The sequence below is a fragment of the Anastrepha ludens genome, chromosome 4, assembly GCF_028408465.1.
Source record: "Anastrepha ludens isolate Willacy chromosome 4, idAnaLude1.1, whole genome shotgun sequence".
NCBI lineage: Eukaryota > Metazoa > Arthropoda > Insecta > Diptera > Tephritidae > Anastrepha > Anastrepha ludens.
Genome location: NC_071500.1, coordinates 29855953 through 29875828, shown reverse-complemented (window position 1 = coordinate 29875828; position 19876 = coordinate 29855953). Strand labels below are relative to the sequence as shown.

At 37.5% G+C, this 19876-nt stretch overlaps 2 protein-coding genes across 2 annotated transcripts; one reads left to right on the top strand and one right to left on the bottom strand.

Annotated features, from left to right (window-relative positions):
- Positions 1-5623: 5623 nt before the first annotated feature.
- On the bottom strand, positions 5624-8612 carry LOC128861421 (transcriptional repressor CTCF). Its single transcript, XM_054099558.1, has 7 exons — positions 8099-8612; positions 7817-8043; positions 7462-7760; positions 7299-7406; positions 7043-7238; positions 6894-6958; positions 5624-6832 (listed from the first exon to the last, which is right to left on the bottom strand). Exons 1-7 carry the CDS (start codon positions 8452-8454, stop codon positions 6701-6703), a joined length of 1383 nt encoding a protein of 460 aa, XP_053955533.1. The 5' UTR covers positions 8455-8612; the 3' UTR covers positions 5624-6700.
- Positions 8613-11160: 2548 nt separating this feature from the next.
- LOC128859785 (COP9 signalosome complex subunit 3) lies at positions 11161-14209 on the top strand. The gene is made up of 10 exons (XM_054096865.1): positions 11161-11426; positions 11570-11724; positions 11787-11880; positions 12069-12313; positions 12384-12578; positions 12645-12824; positions 12883-13014; positions 13084-13266; positions 13888-13955; positions 14020-14209. The coding sequence occupies exons 1-10, from the start codon at positions 11372-11374 to the stop codon at positions 14033-14035; spliced, it is 1323 nt and encodes a 440-aa protein (XP_053952840.1). The 5' UTR covers positions 11161-11371; the 3' UTR covers positions 14036-14209.
- The last annotated feature ends 5667 nt before the right edge of the window (positions 14210-19876 follow it).

Sequence of the window (19876 nt, the reverse complement as noted above, 5' to 3'; positions counted from 1 at the left end):
CTGAATGCCTTCATCAGCACGCCTATTGATCTCTATTGCCCAAGTATACGTGATGATTTAGAGAAAATATGCTGCAGTACATGCGGTATTTACTTCGCATCTATCACAAGAGCTGCAGAGCACAGGAGAGCAGCTCACATTGCACCAGCTAAGTAAGCGCGTATGTTCCGCAAAGCGCGACCCTCACGGATTATCACAAGACGAGCTAATGAGTTACTGTGCGCAAGCGTCAACGGCTTAGAGTGGCTAGATTAGAACGAAGTTGAAGGAGCACATGATTTTACTGAAAATCATATGAACATGTTGGTCCCAATAGTCTCTCTTGAAACCGCCCATGATTCTCCATGGACTGAATTAGAGTAGATATTCTTTTTTTAATCGCAGTAGTTACGATTTAAGTCTTCTATTGTTAAATTTTTATTACACTTATAACTCTTAGCAATATTGATTACTAGTCTTAACTAGTCGTAAATAAAAGCACGAAGCAAATTGTTTTTCTTTTTACAATAACAATCCAACGCGTTTACATAAGAAACCCACATTTTGAAAAATCTCACGTGAGATTGGGGGATGGGGGAGGGGGTTGAATAAAATCTCACGACATCTCACCAGGGGGGGAGGGAGGGTCAGAAAATTGAAAAAAACACCTCACGTAATTTATGGACGCCCCCTAAGGCAGACTGGGTTAGGTTCCAAAGCATTGCTGTTGATTTAACGAATAAAAAACTAGTATCACACAACATCAACAGGGAAGCAGCTAATATTAAATCAATAATCCGTTCTTCTGCCCATATATCAATACCACAAACAAGCACTAACAAGTTTTCCGCAAAGTTACCTTATTGGTCTAATTTGCTTACCTCTTTCAGAAATAAAAAACAAACGTTTTGGACAATATATAAGAAAACAATGAATGAATCTAATTTAATCAACTTCAAAAAAGCAAACGCAGTGTTCAGAAGAGAGTTAAAGGCTGCTAAAAGAAAATCATTGGAAAAAATTACGTCCAATATCACCCCTTCGTCTAATCCTAAACAGATTTGGTCTGACATAAGAATGCTAACTGGTTCCTCCCCTCGTTTTCACATACCATTCGTATACAATGGGCAAAAACCTATTTACTCTCCACAAGATATCGCCGAACTATTTGCCAAATCTTGGTCAGCTTATTCACATAATTGCAATTTTCATCCCACATTCAACACTCAAAAAAACCGCTTCATTCATTACAGTTATTCAAATTCTTCCCCTTCACCCAAAGCCTCCTTTATGGAAATGTCAATTTCAACTTATGAATTTGACTCCACGATTTTTAAAATGTCAGGAAAAACACCTGGGTCAGATAAAATTTCCTACACAATATTGAAAAATCTACCCTACGCCTTAAAGAATAGACTAGTAAATGTTTATAATGATATATTCACTTCAGGTGTTTTCCCTCAAGCGTGGAAATCAGCCTTAATTATCCCCATCCCAAAACCAAATAAACCTTCCAACCTCACTGATAACTTCCGTCCAATATCCCTACTTCCATGTATATCCAAAATTTTAGAAAAAATTATAGCGGTACGAATAATGTGGTTTGCAAAATAAATTTTTCTAACACAGCTCTAGCATCAAGTAATCATGTCTCAGTATTGAAGTTAGACTTTGAGAAAGCGTTTGATAGGATTGGCATTCATGTGGTACTCAGGCAACTTAAACGCTGGAAAGTTGGCACCAAAATATTTAACTTCGTTAAAGCCTTCTTAAGCAACCGGAAACTCTCAGTCAGCGTGAGGAACTACAGATCGCAGACTTATAAACTAACAAATGGTATTCCTCAAGGCTCACCGCTTTCGGTGACGTTGTTCACAATAGCATTTAACGAAATTAGTTCAATCATTACCTCGTCCCCTTAGTATAACAATAGCCTATGTGCTCATAGGCTATTATTTTTTTATTGAATTTTTGGATTCTCAATCGTCGATTTTATATGTGGTCAAAATTTGGTCAAATTCTAGTTCCACAAAGTGGGTCAAAACGTCAGTCAAAAATAATAAATATTTACAGACATAACGAGATTTGAGTGAGAGCTACTTTCGGCAAAAACTTTGAAATTCATTTTCTCAAAACATCAAAAAATTTATAGGCTATTTTAATACTAAGGGGACGACCTCTAACTCACTTGTAGAACATTTCACATACGCAGATGACGTTTTGATTTTCTCAAAAATAAAAGACCTTCCAGAAGTTAACAATATTTTCTCTAGTATACTTAGTAATATATGTAAATGGTCCGAATCATCGGGAGCTATTATCTCAATGAACAAATGCTCTACCTTTCATTTGTGTAGAAGACATGTCTGTCACTTTCCTACATTAACCTTCTCAAATACACTAATTCCTCATTGCAACTCACTCAAAATATGTACTAGGTTTAATATTCGATAAAAAACTTACTTACAAAGAGCATTGTAAAGCTACTAGACTAAGTTTATTTGCTAGACTAAATATAATTACATTTTTGTCATCAAAACATTGTCATATACATCCACAAGTACTTGTAAATATCACAAAGGCATTATTGCTATTAAAAATCGATTTTGGGCTTTGTATTTATGGAAATTGTTCAAAAGTAAATCTAAACCTACTATATGCTCCCTACCATGCAGCAGCCCGAAGAAGTATTCGTGCTTTTCCGACGTCCCCAACGAAAGTTGTTCTCACTGAAGCTGGATTACCGGATATAACCCTCAGAGCTATGCGTAATACAACGATTCTCTTGCCAAAGCTTTTGCTCTGTAGAAATGAAATTCTTTTGTCACAAGTCAACTTAGCTCTGCTTACGTCAGGAAAAAAAACAATAAGCCTTCCGCCATTCAACGCTGCGTTGAATTATACCAGCAATTGAGTATAATTTCAAAACCGAGGTTGATACCAATTCCAGCCTTTCCTCCAAACATTGATCCTGATGAGTTCCTGTTAACAGACCTGCCTAACTTACCAAAGGAATCTACTTCTTCAGAGGTATATCTTCAGCACTTCAACCAAACATTAGCTCAATTGGAGAGTGATTGGGAGACTATTTATACAGACGGATCCACAACGGACACCAATACTACGTTTGCAGTAACAAATCATCTTGGTGACACCATTGCTGTCGGTTCATTGCCAATATACTGCTCGGTATTCACAGCCGAAGCAGCTGCATTACTTGTAGCAGTTAAATACGCTTCCCAGAAAAGGAGAAAATTTATAATTTGCAGCGATAGCAAATCTACTTTGGATGCTATTAAGAACCAGAGAAACGAAACACCACTAGTTACAACCATTCGAAACATATTACTTCTCAATAAAAACACTATAAGAATCATGTGGGTTCCTGGCCATTCTAGGATACCAGGAAATGTGTATGCTGACAACAGGGCTAAAGAAGCCGGACATGAACCATTACATTTTAGTGATGATATTACTAACAAAGACATTCGAAAGCTGGTACAAGAGCATTTGCATAAATTTTACGCAAGTAATTGGAATACCTTTCAGCACCCTTATAAGAAATACAATCCCACCGGAGCGAAACCTTTATATCCCTCTAATATAGCCTGTCAAACTTTAAAAAAATTCACGCGACTCAGGATTGGCCATTCAATATCTACTCACGCTCATTTGCTAAATGGTTCGCCCAAACCACTCTGTCCTCACTGCAACTCCATCGATTACTCAACCCTACATACTCTTGACTACTGCCAAAAATGGGAGGAATGTAGAAATGCGATGTTTCCTAACTGCAAGCCCACTGATTTATTAAAAAACACAGATATTAATAGTATTTCCTTAATTTGTAAATTCATTTCACAAACTACAATAGATTAAGTATATAGATCATTAAGCTCTGAACAAGCCATATAATCCATAACAGCTATTCCTAACACTCACCCCAAAAACTATCCTTCCTCTCCACCATAGTTCCTCCTCCCTTAACTTTAACCTCACCCAAAAAAACAAATTAGTATATTAGTATGTATGTATAGTATATAGATACTTAAGTTTATATTATCATAAGCCGAAGGCCCTGGCAGCCAGCGCTTACTACTTACGTGTGACAGTTATTTATAATTGTAACTCTTGTAAAAATAAAATAATAAATAAATAAAAATTGATCCGGCAAATACTTGCAACTTCCCCTCAAAATGAAATGTCATTTTTCTCTCTCACTTTAGTCCCCCAATTTTGCAAATTTTTTTGGATACATGAACACCAAAACTTAATAATTTGTAACGATTGGTTCATGGACACACCTTATGTAAGTTGATGAAATAATTTTGAAAGTTCTATGAAAATTCGACAAAAAAAAATATTTCATTTGTCAACAGAATCTACTTCATCTGACGTTTCTCTAATTTTTTGGTGACATACAAAGGCTCTCAAAATCATACGCGGTTTTTCCAACATTGATTAAACCATGTATGGTTTCAATCAATTGTGAAAAATCATATGTATTATCTTCAATATTTTGTTTGTATTTTTCGCTCAAAAATAAGATTTTATGAGCACACAAATATATTTCCTGCCAACCAAAATATTGTTGCCATGCATAAACGGCAGTGAAAGTCGACAGTTTAAACGTTAGAAACGGCGACTCATTCGATTTAAGGCACAGAGATATTACTTACTTTACCAGGACAAGTTCACTTACTTGCTGGTTTTAAGGGATTAGTAGTATTTAGTAGACAGGAGACGTAGCCATGGAAGTGGTAATAAAGTGCGGCATGAATGCGCACATTTTTTCGGTATTTTTAGTAACTGTTGATTGTAATTGAATTCGGTAAATGTTGGAACTTCGATATATAAGCGGGGACTTGAATTTTCCAATAGGTCGAAGAAAAACCGTCAAAATATAAGAAAATAAGAGTCATGTTAGAGGCCTACGCTATTTCACAAATTTGTAGATTTTATAAGCATTGCCCCAAGGAAGTTGCCCCAATGGAATCGCTTAATATCACTTAAGTTACGGAATATCTAATCTACATAGATATAAGAGCGATGAGAATCTCACAGCATAGAGCGAAAGCGGGCCGTCGAGAAGAATGGAGGTGTATTGAAGGAGTGGCAATGGTCCACCCCGGACTCTAATGGCAAGATGGAGCATTTGGCCAAACACTTTTTTATATCTAGTTTGCAGACCCCAATTGTAGCAAAATACGATTCTAAAAGCCAAAGACCTAATTTTTATTATCCTTGAATCCGATTCCTCTTTGGCTTTAAATCGAAAATCAGACCATTTTAAAAACTGGAATTCATATAATGGCAATTAAAACGTTACACAAATTTTACTTGAACACTCAAACACTTTGCCACAACATTTTTCCCCCTTATTTTATTAGTTTAATAGTGGTTGACTCCGTGAAATATATTTATATATGTGATTTAGTGGAGAATCTCGATTTGAACTTAATCCAAAACCAATAAAATAAGGTTAATGTCTACCATGAAAAAGTTATTATTAATTTAAAAATAAAAATGAAAATAAGCACTGCCTAGAAAAGTGAACAAACTATAGTTCAATTTAAATATTTGAAGAAAACCCTTGGAAATAATTTTTTCCCGTTATGTACTCCTTTTAAAAACGATTAGCAAGTTAGCAAGTATTTATTTCTTTATTTTATTGGAGGCCAAAATTCGAACTTTGTTTACATTGAAGTTTCAAATTAGACTTAAAAGCGTACATACTAGCGAAAATATATAGAGCATGAGCATGCATACATATTTACAAGAAGTTTTAAATCAAATACAAACATACGCAGACAATAAAATCACAAATTAAATACATATTTATGTTAACTCTGTAAACTATTTTGAGGGTAAGCAAATAAATGGTAAAGGAAAGAGATGAATACTTAGAAATGAAATGCATAAGTAAAATATTTATTCTTAGCGCTATTTATATTAAAAAACAAAATAAAAAAACGTAATATAAAAAACTATAAAATTATTTTTCAACAAATTACATACAAAAAAAATCAATATAGTAAAAAAGTTATAAGTGAAGGAAGCAAATGCAAATATACATCCTTGTGAGATGCACATACATATACTGCTCAAATTATACTGTAACTCATTATCAGTGTATATAAAACATGTTCACAAAGCGATTCGGAAGAATGTAGAACATTTAGAAGAATATTTTAGGTTTTGAGACATAAATTTACAATTGTTTAAGTAAAACATGAATATTTCAACTTAAAGGCATTCAATTGCAATTAAAGATATACGAAACTAAAAATACATATTAAATAACAAAAGCGTTCGAATTGAAAATTATAGGATGCGCGTCTCTGAAAACTCAGCCAGCAAAAGTTTAAATGGTTAAGAAATAATTCAATGTAATAAAACTATTAAACTAGTGAATTTAAAGAAAAACCATTAAATCCAATTTTTAAACAGTTCATTAACAACAACAAAAAAAACACAAATGCATTAAAGATTGAACAGTAAAAAAATAATTAAAGAAATTAATAAAGTTCGTAATTAAAAAAAAAAAAAGATTTAGCGAGATTTTTTTCAGTCTTAGTGCAGTAAATTACAAAAATAGAATGGTATATAATTAATACATAAATATTTAAAAAGTTGAAATCATATCATAAGAATTGAAATAAATAAAAGTAAATAAAGGAAATGGAAAATGTTTATAAAGAAAACACTGGTTTTATTTTGTTCAGTTATTCAAATAGGTAGGGAACTGTGTGTCTTCAGAAGGTGCCGGTATTGTCACGCCACCAGTATCAACAGCAGGCTCATGTGGCAGCGAATCAATACTTTCAATCGGTAAGAAACAATCAGCAGACATCTGCAAGAGATATATCAATGTGCAATAAAACATAGCCCAATGTGCGGCTAACAAAGCAAACCTCATTTTTATCACGTAATTTAAGTGGATTTTTCGAAGCACCAGCACATGTCGCATCCATGGAATCTGAAAGATGATAAATAGTTCATATATGCGCGTATTGCAGAAAAGCTATTACAAGTCAAAAAATATTATTAGCAAATTATTCACCTTCGTGATTAACAATTAGTCCCTTACGATGGTCACTTTTATGCACCTGCAGCCGCTCTGCGCTTATTGTGACATAATTGCACAAATCACATGCAATCTTTCTGTACTCTTCCACATGATTCAAACGCATATGACGCTTGTAAGCGCTGGTTTGTATGCAAGAAAAATCGCAAAGCTTGCAATTAAGTTTTTGAGCCTAAAAATCAATACAAAGAACTTAGTAAAAACGCTTGATTTAACATCCATAAGAGCATACTTTTTCATGCCGCTGCTGATGTTTATGTAAAACACTAGGATCTCGTGTCGAAAACTTACACGTCTTGCAATGTAATGGTTTTTCGCCCGTATGTTGGCGCATGTGTATCTTTAATGGAAATTAATTAGTATGCATTAAAAGGAAATAAGCAAACACAACTTACAATCAAGCTAGCCTTACGCGCCGTTTTCTTGCCGCATACATTGCAAATGAATGGTTTGATTTTATTATGTACCGCTTTGACATGCTTCGAAAGCGTTTTACCATTCACGAATTTACGACCACAAATGTCACAGGTCTTTTCTGCATAGTACCTATTTTTGTTTACCGGCGCAGCTTGAACTATAAGTTTATCGGTTTTGTTTGCATCCTGCTGCAGACGTTTTCTTTGAACGGCACGTAGCGAACGTAGAACTCGAGGACGCCACTTTTTGTGCACCCTCATGTGACGCCAAACGAGCACTAAAGGCATAGGAAATATTGGAAATATGGGAATTATTGGAGATCATTTTTCTAACCTGAGGCATGTGCTTTGTATTCACATTGCGGGCAGTGCAATAGGTCCACGTCTACTTGATGTGCTTTCCACAAATGTGCAGAGCAACTTCGCCACTTTGTCAGCTCAACATCACATTCATAGCATTTGAATTTCTGTATTAAGGTCGCATTAATATGGCATTTGGTGTGCAAAGACAATTTATTTTCACTCTCGAATTTGTAAGGACAGGAATGCGTTACTGGGCAGCTGAAAACGTAAGACGTAAAACACCTACTAGAAATGAAGAATGATGCATAAATACCGCAATATCATTTTGGAGCGCAATACAATTCTGAAATTTTTAAACGGCATTGGGCGCATTTCGGGTATAAGCACCTCCGTTGGTGTTGGATCAATCTGAGGCTCTGATATATCCGTTAATTTTTCTTCTACTGCTGCTTGAACATTTTCAGAATTTTTTAATGCAATTTTTTTCTCCGGCCTTGGCTGAGCTTCTATTTTCGGTCTAAATTTGTGATATTCAATCATATGTCCACGCAAATCCTCCACCAGCATATATTGGCGAAAACACATATTGCAAACATAAACTATTCGCGTAGTCATTTTGCGCGTCTCAGGAGATTTTGGATAAAAGTCAACTACATCGTCATTGTTCATTTTCAAACTTTTTAAAATTTTTCCCGTCCGTATTTATTTGCTTTAATTCATGCAAATAATTCAGCACTATTCACAATAGCAAGTAAATATTTACGAATGTCACGAAAAATGGAGAAGCAACTAAGAAGCCATAAAAAGGAGCCGTACCGCGGAGCTCTCCGAAAATTATTACTACAAATTCTGGACAGAAAATTTCATATCCAATAAATTGAGCAGCGGTGCTGCCACAGACACTTAATAATAATATTATAAACTACTAGTGAAATTAGTCCAAAACATAAACCAGCTGATAAGTAAACCCGAGTCAGCTGACTCGATCTATCTTATCAGAGCGTGAAAATTCAACAAGGCAGAATTTTAACTGTAGTTGTAGCCGGTAACGCAAAAATATGCGGAACCCAGATTTGTCCGTATCAGCTGGCTTATACCTTTCATAGATTGTTGTTGTTTTTTTTAAGAATAAAAACTACTTCACGTTTTTTAACTGCGATCTGTTATAGCGGAAGAGTATTTGTTGATAAGGTAAGTTTACGAAAAGGCATAGTGGAGTGGCAACACTTAAGTAAAAATAAACAGTGGAGAAAATGTATATACACACATACATGAGAAACTGCAGCCAATATCCTATTCTTAGTGTATATACTCCATTATTTCAAGCCGCAATTAGAGGTGTCTTAGCAATAACCACAACCACAGCAATCAGCTGTTCTGATCCCACATATGAGCATCTCTTTAAACGATTATAGATGCCGCACCATGACGATATAACCATAACCAAACCATATGTATGTATCTATTGAATTTTGGATTTCCACTGTAGCCGTAAGCAGCTGTGAAATACTTTACATTTGTTTCGATGTTTGCGATGAGGCGAAATTAGAAGACCCGTACCGCGCCGTTTTTTTATGTTAGTTCGAATTTTTTTTTAATCGGCCTTCGAAGTTTGCAGTCAAATGCCGATTTTCAGTATATTGTTTCATAAGTACCACAAAAATTTTCGAAATCAATTTTTTCAAAAATTGTAATTGTTGCACAGGTCTCTTGCAATAATTTGGCTTTTACAGATTGAAAAAATATCAGTTAGTCGACGAGTTATAGCCAAAAAACCATATAAACAATTTTGCTCCGATTTCAAACTTCGAAGGCCGATTAAAAAAAAATTCGAACTAACATAAAAAAACGGCGCGATATGGGTCTTCTAATTTCGCCTCTATTTTCACCCGCCACTCTCAGAATGGACCTAATTTTAGCTAACCTGAATTTGTTCCACAGTGTTCTTTGAATGACCAGAAATTAAATGACTTATAATACGTTCACATATAAGTAGATGATCTACTTTTTCGCGCTTAACTCAAAATCCGCAATTAAAGAGCCCGATTTCCCATACCTAATAATCCTAGATAAGAACGATACTTTTCGACATACAGCCCTGTGTTTTCTGTGCTATCGATAATTATTATTACGATTGTGGGGAGAAACAACAAAATAAATACTAAATGAAATGAACAAATCGATGAACAAAAGGTGCCTCATCTGTAGTAGAAAATCTCAATTGAGTCCGCAGTTACATATCGTCGACTTAGAGTGTAAACCTGCGGAATACTTCCAGAGACATTTTACGGAGCAGACAAACTACTATTTTTTTTGTACCTTAGGAAGACAGAATATTACAATATAAAGCAAATTTTTATATTAGTTGGTTCGCTTCCTTGGTTACGAATAAAATCAGAAGTACTCAACACTATAAATCATTTTTAATGTTTGAAAATGTTTCGAAATGTATAAATATACATACATTAGTTAAAAATTAAAATATTACTTAAACTAATCCTTGATTAATTTAATTTCTTAATGCTGATACCGAATGAAAAATGAAATGGAATATATGAAGTGCACATCGTCGGCTGAGAGTTTAAAGCTGAAATAAAAAATATGTAGTTACCGATGAAAAAAACAAGTCGCTTTTTTTCTGCCCTCTAGAATGTCTACGGAGTTAAGTAGCAGGTTTATACTCTCAGCCGACGGTATGCACTACATATATTCCGTTCTATTATTGGTTGGTATCAACACTAAGGCCAAACACCCAAACACACACCTATATATATATGTATCAACACTAAGAAATTGAGTTAATCAAGATATGTAAAAAAAATTATTCACACTTTTAGAAAAATTTAGAAACATTAAAAATAATTTAGAGGCATTTCGACAAGTCATCTTTTAACAAATCTATTTCATACCTAAATAAAGCAAACATTAACTGTTTTGGTGTATAGTACGTGGGGAGCACTAGGGATTTTGGAACATTTAAGCAATTTCGCCAAGTTATCTTTTAAAAAATCTGTTTCATATCTAACTAAAGCAAAATTCAATTATTTTTGTGCATATTACGTTGGTAGCACTAGGGATTTTGGAAAGTTTAAGCCATTGAAAACAGCGAGAAAAAAAATACAATAAAGTTGTAAGAATAATACATTATGTTTTTTTTATTAAAAACTGTTTCTGTACACGGTTTTCATAAGTCTTTTGGAGTTGTAAGAAGTCATTCGAAGTTGCACGGAGAAGGATAACCGGGCCTTAAGTTTGGGTTCACACAACTTTTACACCCTGTACGTAATTTGGACATGACATTAGGCTATAATTCTTTGAGCATAACGAACTGTCAAATTAGGAACCTCAAACACCAACGGTTTCTATAGTATATTTATCTCTTTCTAACAGCTGTTAGTTTATTTAGAATAAAATATTGCGAGCCAGACGTTTGTGTCACTGAAAAAGCAAAAATCTAACCACCGAAGACTAGCAAGGAAAGAAACAAAGAATTTGGAAAAGTTCGTGTTTGGCAAATTATGAATTTTTAGTCAAGTCATTTGCTGTATACTTCGCAAAAATATAAATTACTAAAAAATATAGAGTGATGGCCAGCGCGTTGGAGAACTATGTTAACAATGTGCGGACAAAGAGTGCCGAAGGTGGGTAACGATATAGTGCTTGAGACAGTTCATCTATGCATCTCTCAGAAAATGCTATAAATTAAGAGCGGAGACCGGCAAATCATGCACACTTCTAATATTTTTCAAAAATTTTTTGATATGATTGTAATGTCTTCGAACAGGTAACTTCCGGATAATGGTGGAACAACTAAACGACTCTGTCGAGATTCTTTCAAGGTATTTGGACCTGCTAGATAACGTTCTGGAGACGTTGGACTTTCAGCAGCATTCGCTGGGCGTACTCTACGTCTTGCTGGTCAAATTCAACGGCGCTGCGGTTAGTGAAATAAACTCTAATTAGTTTAACTTTCGATTTGTTTATGTATTTAACCTTTTCAGAATGTAAATACAGATCTTCCGCAGCTGTTCAACCTTTACAAAGAATTTATAAGTCAGTGCAATGGAGAACAAGTGCGGTATGCTACGTACACCTGTAAGTAGATGATGCAAAGTAACCATTTTAAATCTCTGTAGTAAAAGCTCTACTGGTGGGCACCACCCACATGTATGTGCACATATTTAGATGTAAATATGCAAATACATTAAAAAAACACGCGTATTATATCTTTCCATACCAACCGTTAAGCATTTTTAAAATATTGACATTTTTCCATTCAACAGACTATGATCTATGCCACATGTTTACAAACCTGGTTGTTGACCACCCATATTGCATTCAAGGCATCAAAGTTGTAGCACAAGCTATCGAAAAAATTCGTCTCTGTGACTCGCAACAAACCAGCATTCACTCTGATCTCTGCCAGCTGAGTTTGAAGGCAAAGTGTTTTAAAACTGCATTGGGCTTTCTGGATGTAGATATAACCACCATATCAACTGCATCTGAAATACGAGGGCAACACTCAACTGTACGTAAAAAGTCTGGAGGCTTTTCAGTCTAAATATTGGTTCTAAATTACTTACTTTATTTTTTCACAGGACGCGAATAATGACGCCAAATATTTTCTCCTCTATTACTATTACGGCGGTATGATATACACTGCCATAAAGAATTTCGATCGCGCCTTGTATTTCTTTGAAGTCTGTATATCAACTCCCGCTGCAGCCATGTCACATATAATGTTAGAAGCATATAAAAAATTCTTACTGGTTTCCCTAATTCTGCATGGAAAGGTACTCTACTTTCATCTTATTTGTAATACATAAAGTCATATTTCATATTTTTACTACAAAATGCAGGTTTTGCCACTCCCAAAATATTCAGCACAAGTAATTCCGCGATTTATGAAACCTCTCGCTCAGGCTTATCACGATTTGGCAACCGCTTACGCGACATCATCAAGTGATGAACTACGAATTATAATGAACAAATTTAGTGAAACCTTTATTCGGGATAAAAATATGGGCTTAGTTAAACAGGTAAAATGCTTAACAAGTCGCTCAAGATTACTTTATAAACATTTTACATACTTTACAGGTTGTAACTTCGCTTTATAAGAAAAATATACAGCGGCTAACCAAAACCTTTTTGACGCTCTCTCTTTCCGACGTTGCTAGTAGAGCTCAACTAGCAGATGCGGCCGAGGCGGAAAAATATATTCTTAATATGGTGAGTTTGCGCAAATTATAAATTGTATGTAAATTCATTTTCCGTTTTTTTTTTCTTTGTTTGTTAAAGATTAAATCAGGTGAAATTTATGCAACAATAAATAAGAAAGACGGAATGGTTGTCTTCAAAAATGATCCTGAAAAATACAATTCTCCCGAAATGTTCCTTAAAGTTCAAGAAGATATGGCACAAACGATGGAATTGATAAGGCAGATTAACAAAATGGAAGAAGAAATTTTACTCAATCCAATGGTAAGTAAGCTTCAAATTTTTCAAGTAAAGGAACTAACAGCCCAGTAGAGTGCGCTGGATATTACGTTCTGGATACTGAAGCAGGTTAAACTCCTACTTAGCCAGAATCGACCCCGACATATTCAATTACGTTCTGGTTACTGTAGCTGGTTAAACTCCTACTTATCCAGAATCGACCCTGACATACTAAATATATGTCCGGCACGACACTAACCACCTTTTCACATGCCCCATCAAACCCACTCATGTAAACCCCCTCTCCCTCTGGACCCAACCCGTCGCAACAGTATGTTTCCTGGGCCTACCGTTAGATGAGGTAGACGAAGACGACCGGTGATTACACTACACTGACAGGGCAAAGTTACTGCTACAACACCAACAATAACAACAATAATTGCGCTGACTGTACTATAATACTTTGCAACAGTATTTGAGTTTTGAAATCAAGTCTTGATACAAAAATTAAATGATGTGGAAGCATCGCAGACTCACACAGATATCACTTCAGAATAAACACTTGTCTACTTATAGCTCTGTGTCTAGCTCTACATACTTAAATATTTTGAATCATATGCATTTAACAGATTTTTATTTATGTCATAATTTTTAATTTTTCTACAGTACGTTAAGAAAGCTCTGGGCAACCAAGAGGATGAACTAACGTCTCAGCATGCAAAATCTTTTTCCGGGTAAATTTCGCGATTACTTATATAAAGAAGATATAATCGTAAAGCTTGTTTTACACATTTTCAGAGATCCAACGGATTGATGATACCAAAAAAGCGAATATACTCTATCCGCGCTTTTGTTAAAAGAGAAAATGTACGAAACCTACTTCATCTGCTTCATGCTCAAATGCATTTCTTCTGTAATCAACAAAGAACTTGTGTGCAGCAAAACTTTGCCTATAAAGAATTATTAAAAAATTGTTTTTAAATTCATATTCTAATTGTTATTATTATTTGAAGGTGCAAGGTGTAAGGCTTATTTATTGTATTGCAACAATAAACTGTGTTGCAATTCAGTTATGCAAAAGTGCGCACCAAAGCAGCGGCAATAAACATTGGCCAATATGAGTCCTAGTCGATTTAACGCATAATCCATGCTAAAATGTCTTTCCGTCTTTCGAATATCAGTTTAACAAACCCAAACAATGTCAACTGAAATATCACAGCCATCTCGTTAAGACTTGGCGGAATTTCATGGCTACAGACCGAATGAACACTACCACTAAGTCCATGGTGACTCTCCTTACCACCTGAACAAAAGAGTTCAAACTGCAACTTAAGGTCAAAGTCGACGGCACACCAATATCGATTGTTAACAACCTTAAAATTTTGGGTGCCACCTTCGACAGTAAAGTCCAAATCGACACTAAAGTCCAAAACCACAATAAGATTCTGAAATCGCTATCCCGCAGTACTAAGGACAAAGAAAAAGAAATTTTGTTGGCGGCATTTAAAGCAATTGGCCAGCCGGTCCTGTCGCCTAGAACTAGTGATACGCAGTGGACAGACATGCCAAAATACTGCCATTCGGACAGCGACGGGATACTTACTGATGTCCCCACTACAACACCTACACAACGAGGCACAGATGCTCCCTGTGAAGGAGCACAACAAACTGCTCAGCTAGCAATTTCCGATAGGGTGCTACCGCAGGTCCCACTACGCCACGTGCTGGAACCTGATCCGCCTCCCACGCATGTCAGGAGATACTTATCACCCGCCACCCATAGCATACCAGGAGCTCCAGCTACCCCGAGAGACCCGCGCAACCTTGACGCAATTTGGCAAATACGTTCTGGATACTGCAGCAGGATAAACCTACTTATCCAGAATTGCCCCCGACACACTAAACATATATTCAGCACGCGATACTAACCACCTTTTCACATGCTCCATCAAACCCACTCATCGCTCTGGACCCAACCTTTCGAAACAGCAAGCTTCCTGGGCCTACCGTTCGATGAGCTAGACGAAGACGACCGGTAATCTACATTGCACTGACAGGGGTTAGTACAACAAAAACACCGCCCCAAATTCTCGCATTGAGCCGATGCTCATCCGCGTGCATTTTTGATGATGTAAAAGGGTTAAAGATGTATATTTTTTTAACTAAGTATTCAACTGCTGATGATTAGGATTCGCTGTAGAAAGTTTCTTAAGATATTTTTGATATAATATATCGTCATATGAATTCAAAAAAGCCCTAAGTTACAAAAAATTCAAAATCGACTTTTTAGTTGATTATTATGCACCGTATGTTCCTTTAAAATTTTATAATCCAACAACCAATAATGACGTTGGTATAAACAAAATTCGAAAAGCCGGTGACGGTGACGGTGAATAAAACATTTTCATTTTAAAAGGTTTTTTGCTTCCCCTGTAAAATTTTTAAAATGTAACTTAGGGCTTTTTTGATTTCATGTGACGATATGTAGATAATACAGAATGTTTACAAGACGTGTGTGTTCTGGATTTGAACCAGTTCGGCTTATCAATCTATGACCAGGCCCACGTAAGGCACCGTCTACACTCTTCATATGGCTTAATCATCTCTAAATATGGGATTTTTCATAAAAAGTTTATTCCTACCTTCACTTAAGATTCCATATCAATTTTTTATAGAATTCTTTTACGACTCCGAGGCGACTATATGGCATTTTTTACGTTCAACTTGATTGGGTAAATTCAATTATCAATTAGATACGTACGTGTATGTGTAGATGTAAATAATGTAAATATAGAAAATAACAATCTTTAATTATTTTTATTATGTACACTGTGCATATATATATATTTTATGATTGTGGTTTTGATTGTGAATCATGGCAGCTTTTTTGAACTGGAAAACAGAACAGGCAATCGATGCCGTTTCGACCCGTCGTTGCGGGTTTGTTGCCTTTAACTGATATCACGTCGATCATACACCCATGACATGCAGTGAGGCAAGTAGATAAGATTAGTGACTGATTTATACAATGACTTGAAAACGTGTGCAATACTTAATCTGATAAGAAATGGAATTTAAATGATAGTTTTCAGATTTCCAACAGGCAAAAGGTAATTGCCGTGTACGACTGGCAACATTTATGGATAATACAAATTGTACTTATACGAGTATATGGATATGTATTCCACACGCATACCATCTCTAATCTAAACTATATTTTAAATAATAGATAATAAAATAACTGAAGAGGAAAAACCAAATATCGCTTTTATGGTCACGGTACACGGAATGGACAAGAAAACAATATTTAGCACAAATAGAAAACATAGACAACGCAAATAATACACCTTTAAAGGACTAAGTCTAATTGATTTCACAGTGACGGTGTATAAAAAGTACCAAGAGACTACGGGTTGTCACTCTATCAAAAAAAATCATACGCGAGTGCATCCAGTGGCACTAAACGGAAAGTCTAGCGTTGTTTTTGTTGTTGTAGCAGTTCATCAAGACCTGCCAGTACGGTGCAGTCACCAGCCTTCATCGCCTATCTCACCTAACGGTAGGTCCAGCAAACATAGTGCTTCGACGGGTTGGGTCCAAAGGGCCATTAGGTGGTTAGTATCGTGCTATGCCGGGCATATATTGAACATGTCGGGGTCGATTCTGGATAGGTAGGAATTTAACCTGGTACAACCAGAACGTCATTACGCCAAAGTAACGCGAGTCACCGTAGCCGAATGGGTTGGTGCGTGACTACCATTCGGAATTCAGAGAGAACGTAGGTTCGAATCTTGATGAAAGACCAAAATGAAAAAAAAATTTTCTAATAGCGGTCGCCCCTCGGCAGGCAACGGCAAACCTCCGAGTGTATTTCTGTCATGAAAAGGCTCCTCATAAATAAAAACAAATTATCTTGCAATCGGAGTCGGTTTGAAATTGTAGGTCCCTGCATTTGTGGAACAACATCAATACGCACGCCACAAATAGGAGGAAGAACTCAGCCAAACACCCAAAACAGGGTCTTACGAGGCAACTGAAGCTCTTCACCTGCGATGGGTGGTGGTTGAGATCCGATGGTGGCATTCTGTGGGTTGGAGTTTAGAGAGGCTGTATGAGGCTCCCGATGAGTGTCGTTTAATGCCTGTCCGTAAACTGTCTGATCCAGTAGTTGTTGTTGTGTTCGATCCTGGATGTCGTCAGTATAGTCGAAGCGCTGCCACTTGATTCGACTGGGAGGTGTTTCAGCAACACACCAACTATTCTCAGGGGCGGTTACGACGGTGGCAATCCATCAGGAATTGCTTGCTGAGCATCTTAATATACTTCTTAACCCGAAGCATAGTAGCCTTGCTGTGGAGATGTTGCAAATAAGTTATCAGAAGACATCCCATGGCTGTCTTGATGGCAGTCTTTTTGCAGGCCTGGAGATTTGACCACTGCAAATCAGTAGCGACCACAGGCGTGCAGCGTAATTTAGAGCCGACAGGTCAATCACCTTAAACGCCAGCAACATTTATTTGTCTTTGTCGCTCAAGTCCTACCAGCTAGTGATTTGAGGACCTTATTGCGATTTTGGACCTTAGTGGCAATTACGGTTGTATGCGCCGAGAAGGAGAGCAAACTGTTGAATTTGATGCCCAACATTTTGGGAGGTTGTAATGCAAATGTCACTATAACATTCCTCCTCCTCGACCGATTTCCTCTTCAAGATGGAACCGCGCTTATGTCTATGGACACAACAAATTTCTGCGCCCAGGTTTCACTCCTTGCGGGCGTATGGAGGCTTTATACCATCGATACTATTTACTCCCTCCACTTCGTAAGCGGAAAATGTGTAATAGTCCGATACTAACAATCTACAATCTTGCCTTCTGTTTGATACTGCAGTGAGTGATTGACTGAAGCGTCTATATCTGTTGTCGGTCCGTCTAAAACAGTTCATATTCATTGTCAAGTTACTTTTAATGCTGCTGTCGTTGCTGGGCTTTCCTCTCCCAGTCAATGTGGTTAAGTCTCATCACGACTGTATCCGGGAACGTCTTTACGACGTCCTATTTACTGATAGAGGAGCACGTATCCAGGATAAATCTTGTGTGAGACGGAGGATGTTCGAATGCCTGCTCGTGCTTCGCTAAAATGTTTGCATGGAAAGGCCACGTGCTCTGCATTCTCAACTATATTCGAGCAAGTGTGTCAAAAAGGACTGTCAGTCAGCTGGAAACAGTGTAGGCATTCGAAGAAGCAGCCGTGCTCGGTGAGTATCTGAGTTAGCTGGTAGTCTATATCGACATGCTTCCCATTCATCCACCCTTCAAGGTCTGGTCTAAGTTTATACACCCACCGGTCTTTGGCAGACTCCTTCTACCTTTTTTTCCATTGGGCCATCCATCGCGTTTTTTCTGTGGTTTTTTCGGCTGCCATTGGTTTCACTCCTTGCACTCTGTATAGTCAATATAGCTCCATCGCATCGATGTCAGCTGGTATCTTTTTGGAAACAACGCATATTGCATCGTCTGATACCGTTCGGTAAGCGCATGCAGTGTGTCGCTCTGACCTCTGCCCATATCGGCGTTGCGTATTAGACAGTTGATATAAGTCGTCTCCTTTCTCCGACTCATATCAATTGACACTGGCTACTGGTACTGATACTCGATCCCTGTTATTGGTGGAAGCTAAACACTTAGGCGGATGGTTCCATGTGTAGAAGTCCACGCAAGTGGGGAAAGTTACTGATCGCCATTCACTTGGGAGTGGCCAGGACGATTCTTCTGCATATGGTTCAAGCAGCTCACAACGGCCGGGATTAGCCCACGTATCCTCTGGGTAGCTTCCGAACACCCGTTCGGGAGTGAGCTAAAGTGAGAAGGCGAAACATTCCAGGATAGCTGGTTGTGCGTTGGGTTTGGGACCCGCCACTTAAAAATCGCCCCCAATGAAAACTTTAAAAAAGCCTCGGATGAGACCTCCATATACTGATGACGACCCCTGCAAACGAACTAAGGACTATGATTTGAGGGCATGCACCTGGAATGTCCGGTCCCTTAATGGGGAAGGTGCCTCTGCCCGGCTGGTTGATGTCCTCGTGAGAGTAAAGGCTGACATCACTGCCATCCAAGAGATGCGATGGACGGGGCAAGGAAAGAAAACCATAGGACCTTGCGACGTCTACTACAGCTGCCATGTAAAGGAGCGCAAATTCGGTGTCGGATTTGTTGTGGGAGAGAGACTTCGTCGCCAAGTACTGTCGTTCACTCCGGTGGACGAGCGTCTCGCAACAATCCGCATCAAAGCCCGTTTTTTTAACATATCGCTAATTTGCGCCCACGCCCCGACGGAAGAGAAGGACGATGCGACCAAAGATTCTTTCTATGAGCGCCTGGAACGTTCCTATGAGCGCTGCCCCCGCCACGACATAAAAATCGTGCTTGGCGACTTCAACGCCAGGGTGGGCAAGGAGGGAATTTTTGGTCCCACAGTCGGAAAATTCAGCCTACACAACGAAACATCCGGTAACGGACAGAGGCTGATCGACTTCGCCGGGGCCCGAAACATGGTAGTCTGCAGCACCAGATTCCAGCATAAAAAGATACACCAAGCTACCTGGCTATCTCCTGATCGAAAAACGCGAAACCAGATCGATCATGTTGTGATAGAT

Coding starts and splice junctions, on each gene's coding strand:
- LOC128861421 (XM_054099558.1), bottom strand. CDS start 8,454: ATGAACAATGACGATGTAGTTGACTTTTATCCAAAATCTCCTGAGACG. Junction 7,239..7,298: donor ATCAGCAGCGGCATGAAAAA/GTATGCTCTTAT, acceptor ATTGATTTTTAG/GCTCAAAAACTTAATTGCAA. Junction 6,833..6,893: donor AATTACGTGATAAAAATGAG/GTTTGCTTTGTT, acceptor TATCTCTTGCAG/ATGTCTGCTGATTGTTTCTT.
- LOC128859785 (XM_054096865.1), top strand. CDS start 11,372: ATGGCCAGCGCGTTGGAGAACTATGTTAACAATGTGCGGACAAAGAGT. Junction 11,427..11,569: donor GCGGACAAAGAGTGCCGAAG/GTGGGTAACGAT, acceptor GTCTTCGAACAG/GTAACTTCCGGATAATGGTG. Junction 13,015..13,083: donor AAAAATATATTCTTAATATG/GTGAGTTTGCGC, acceptor TGTTTGTTAAAG/ATTAAATCAGGTGAAATTTA.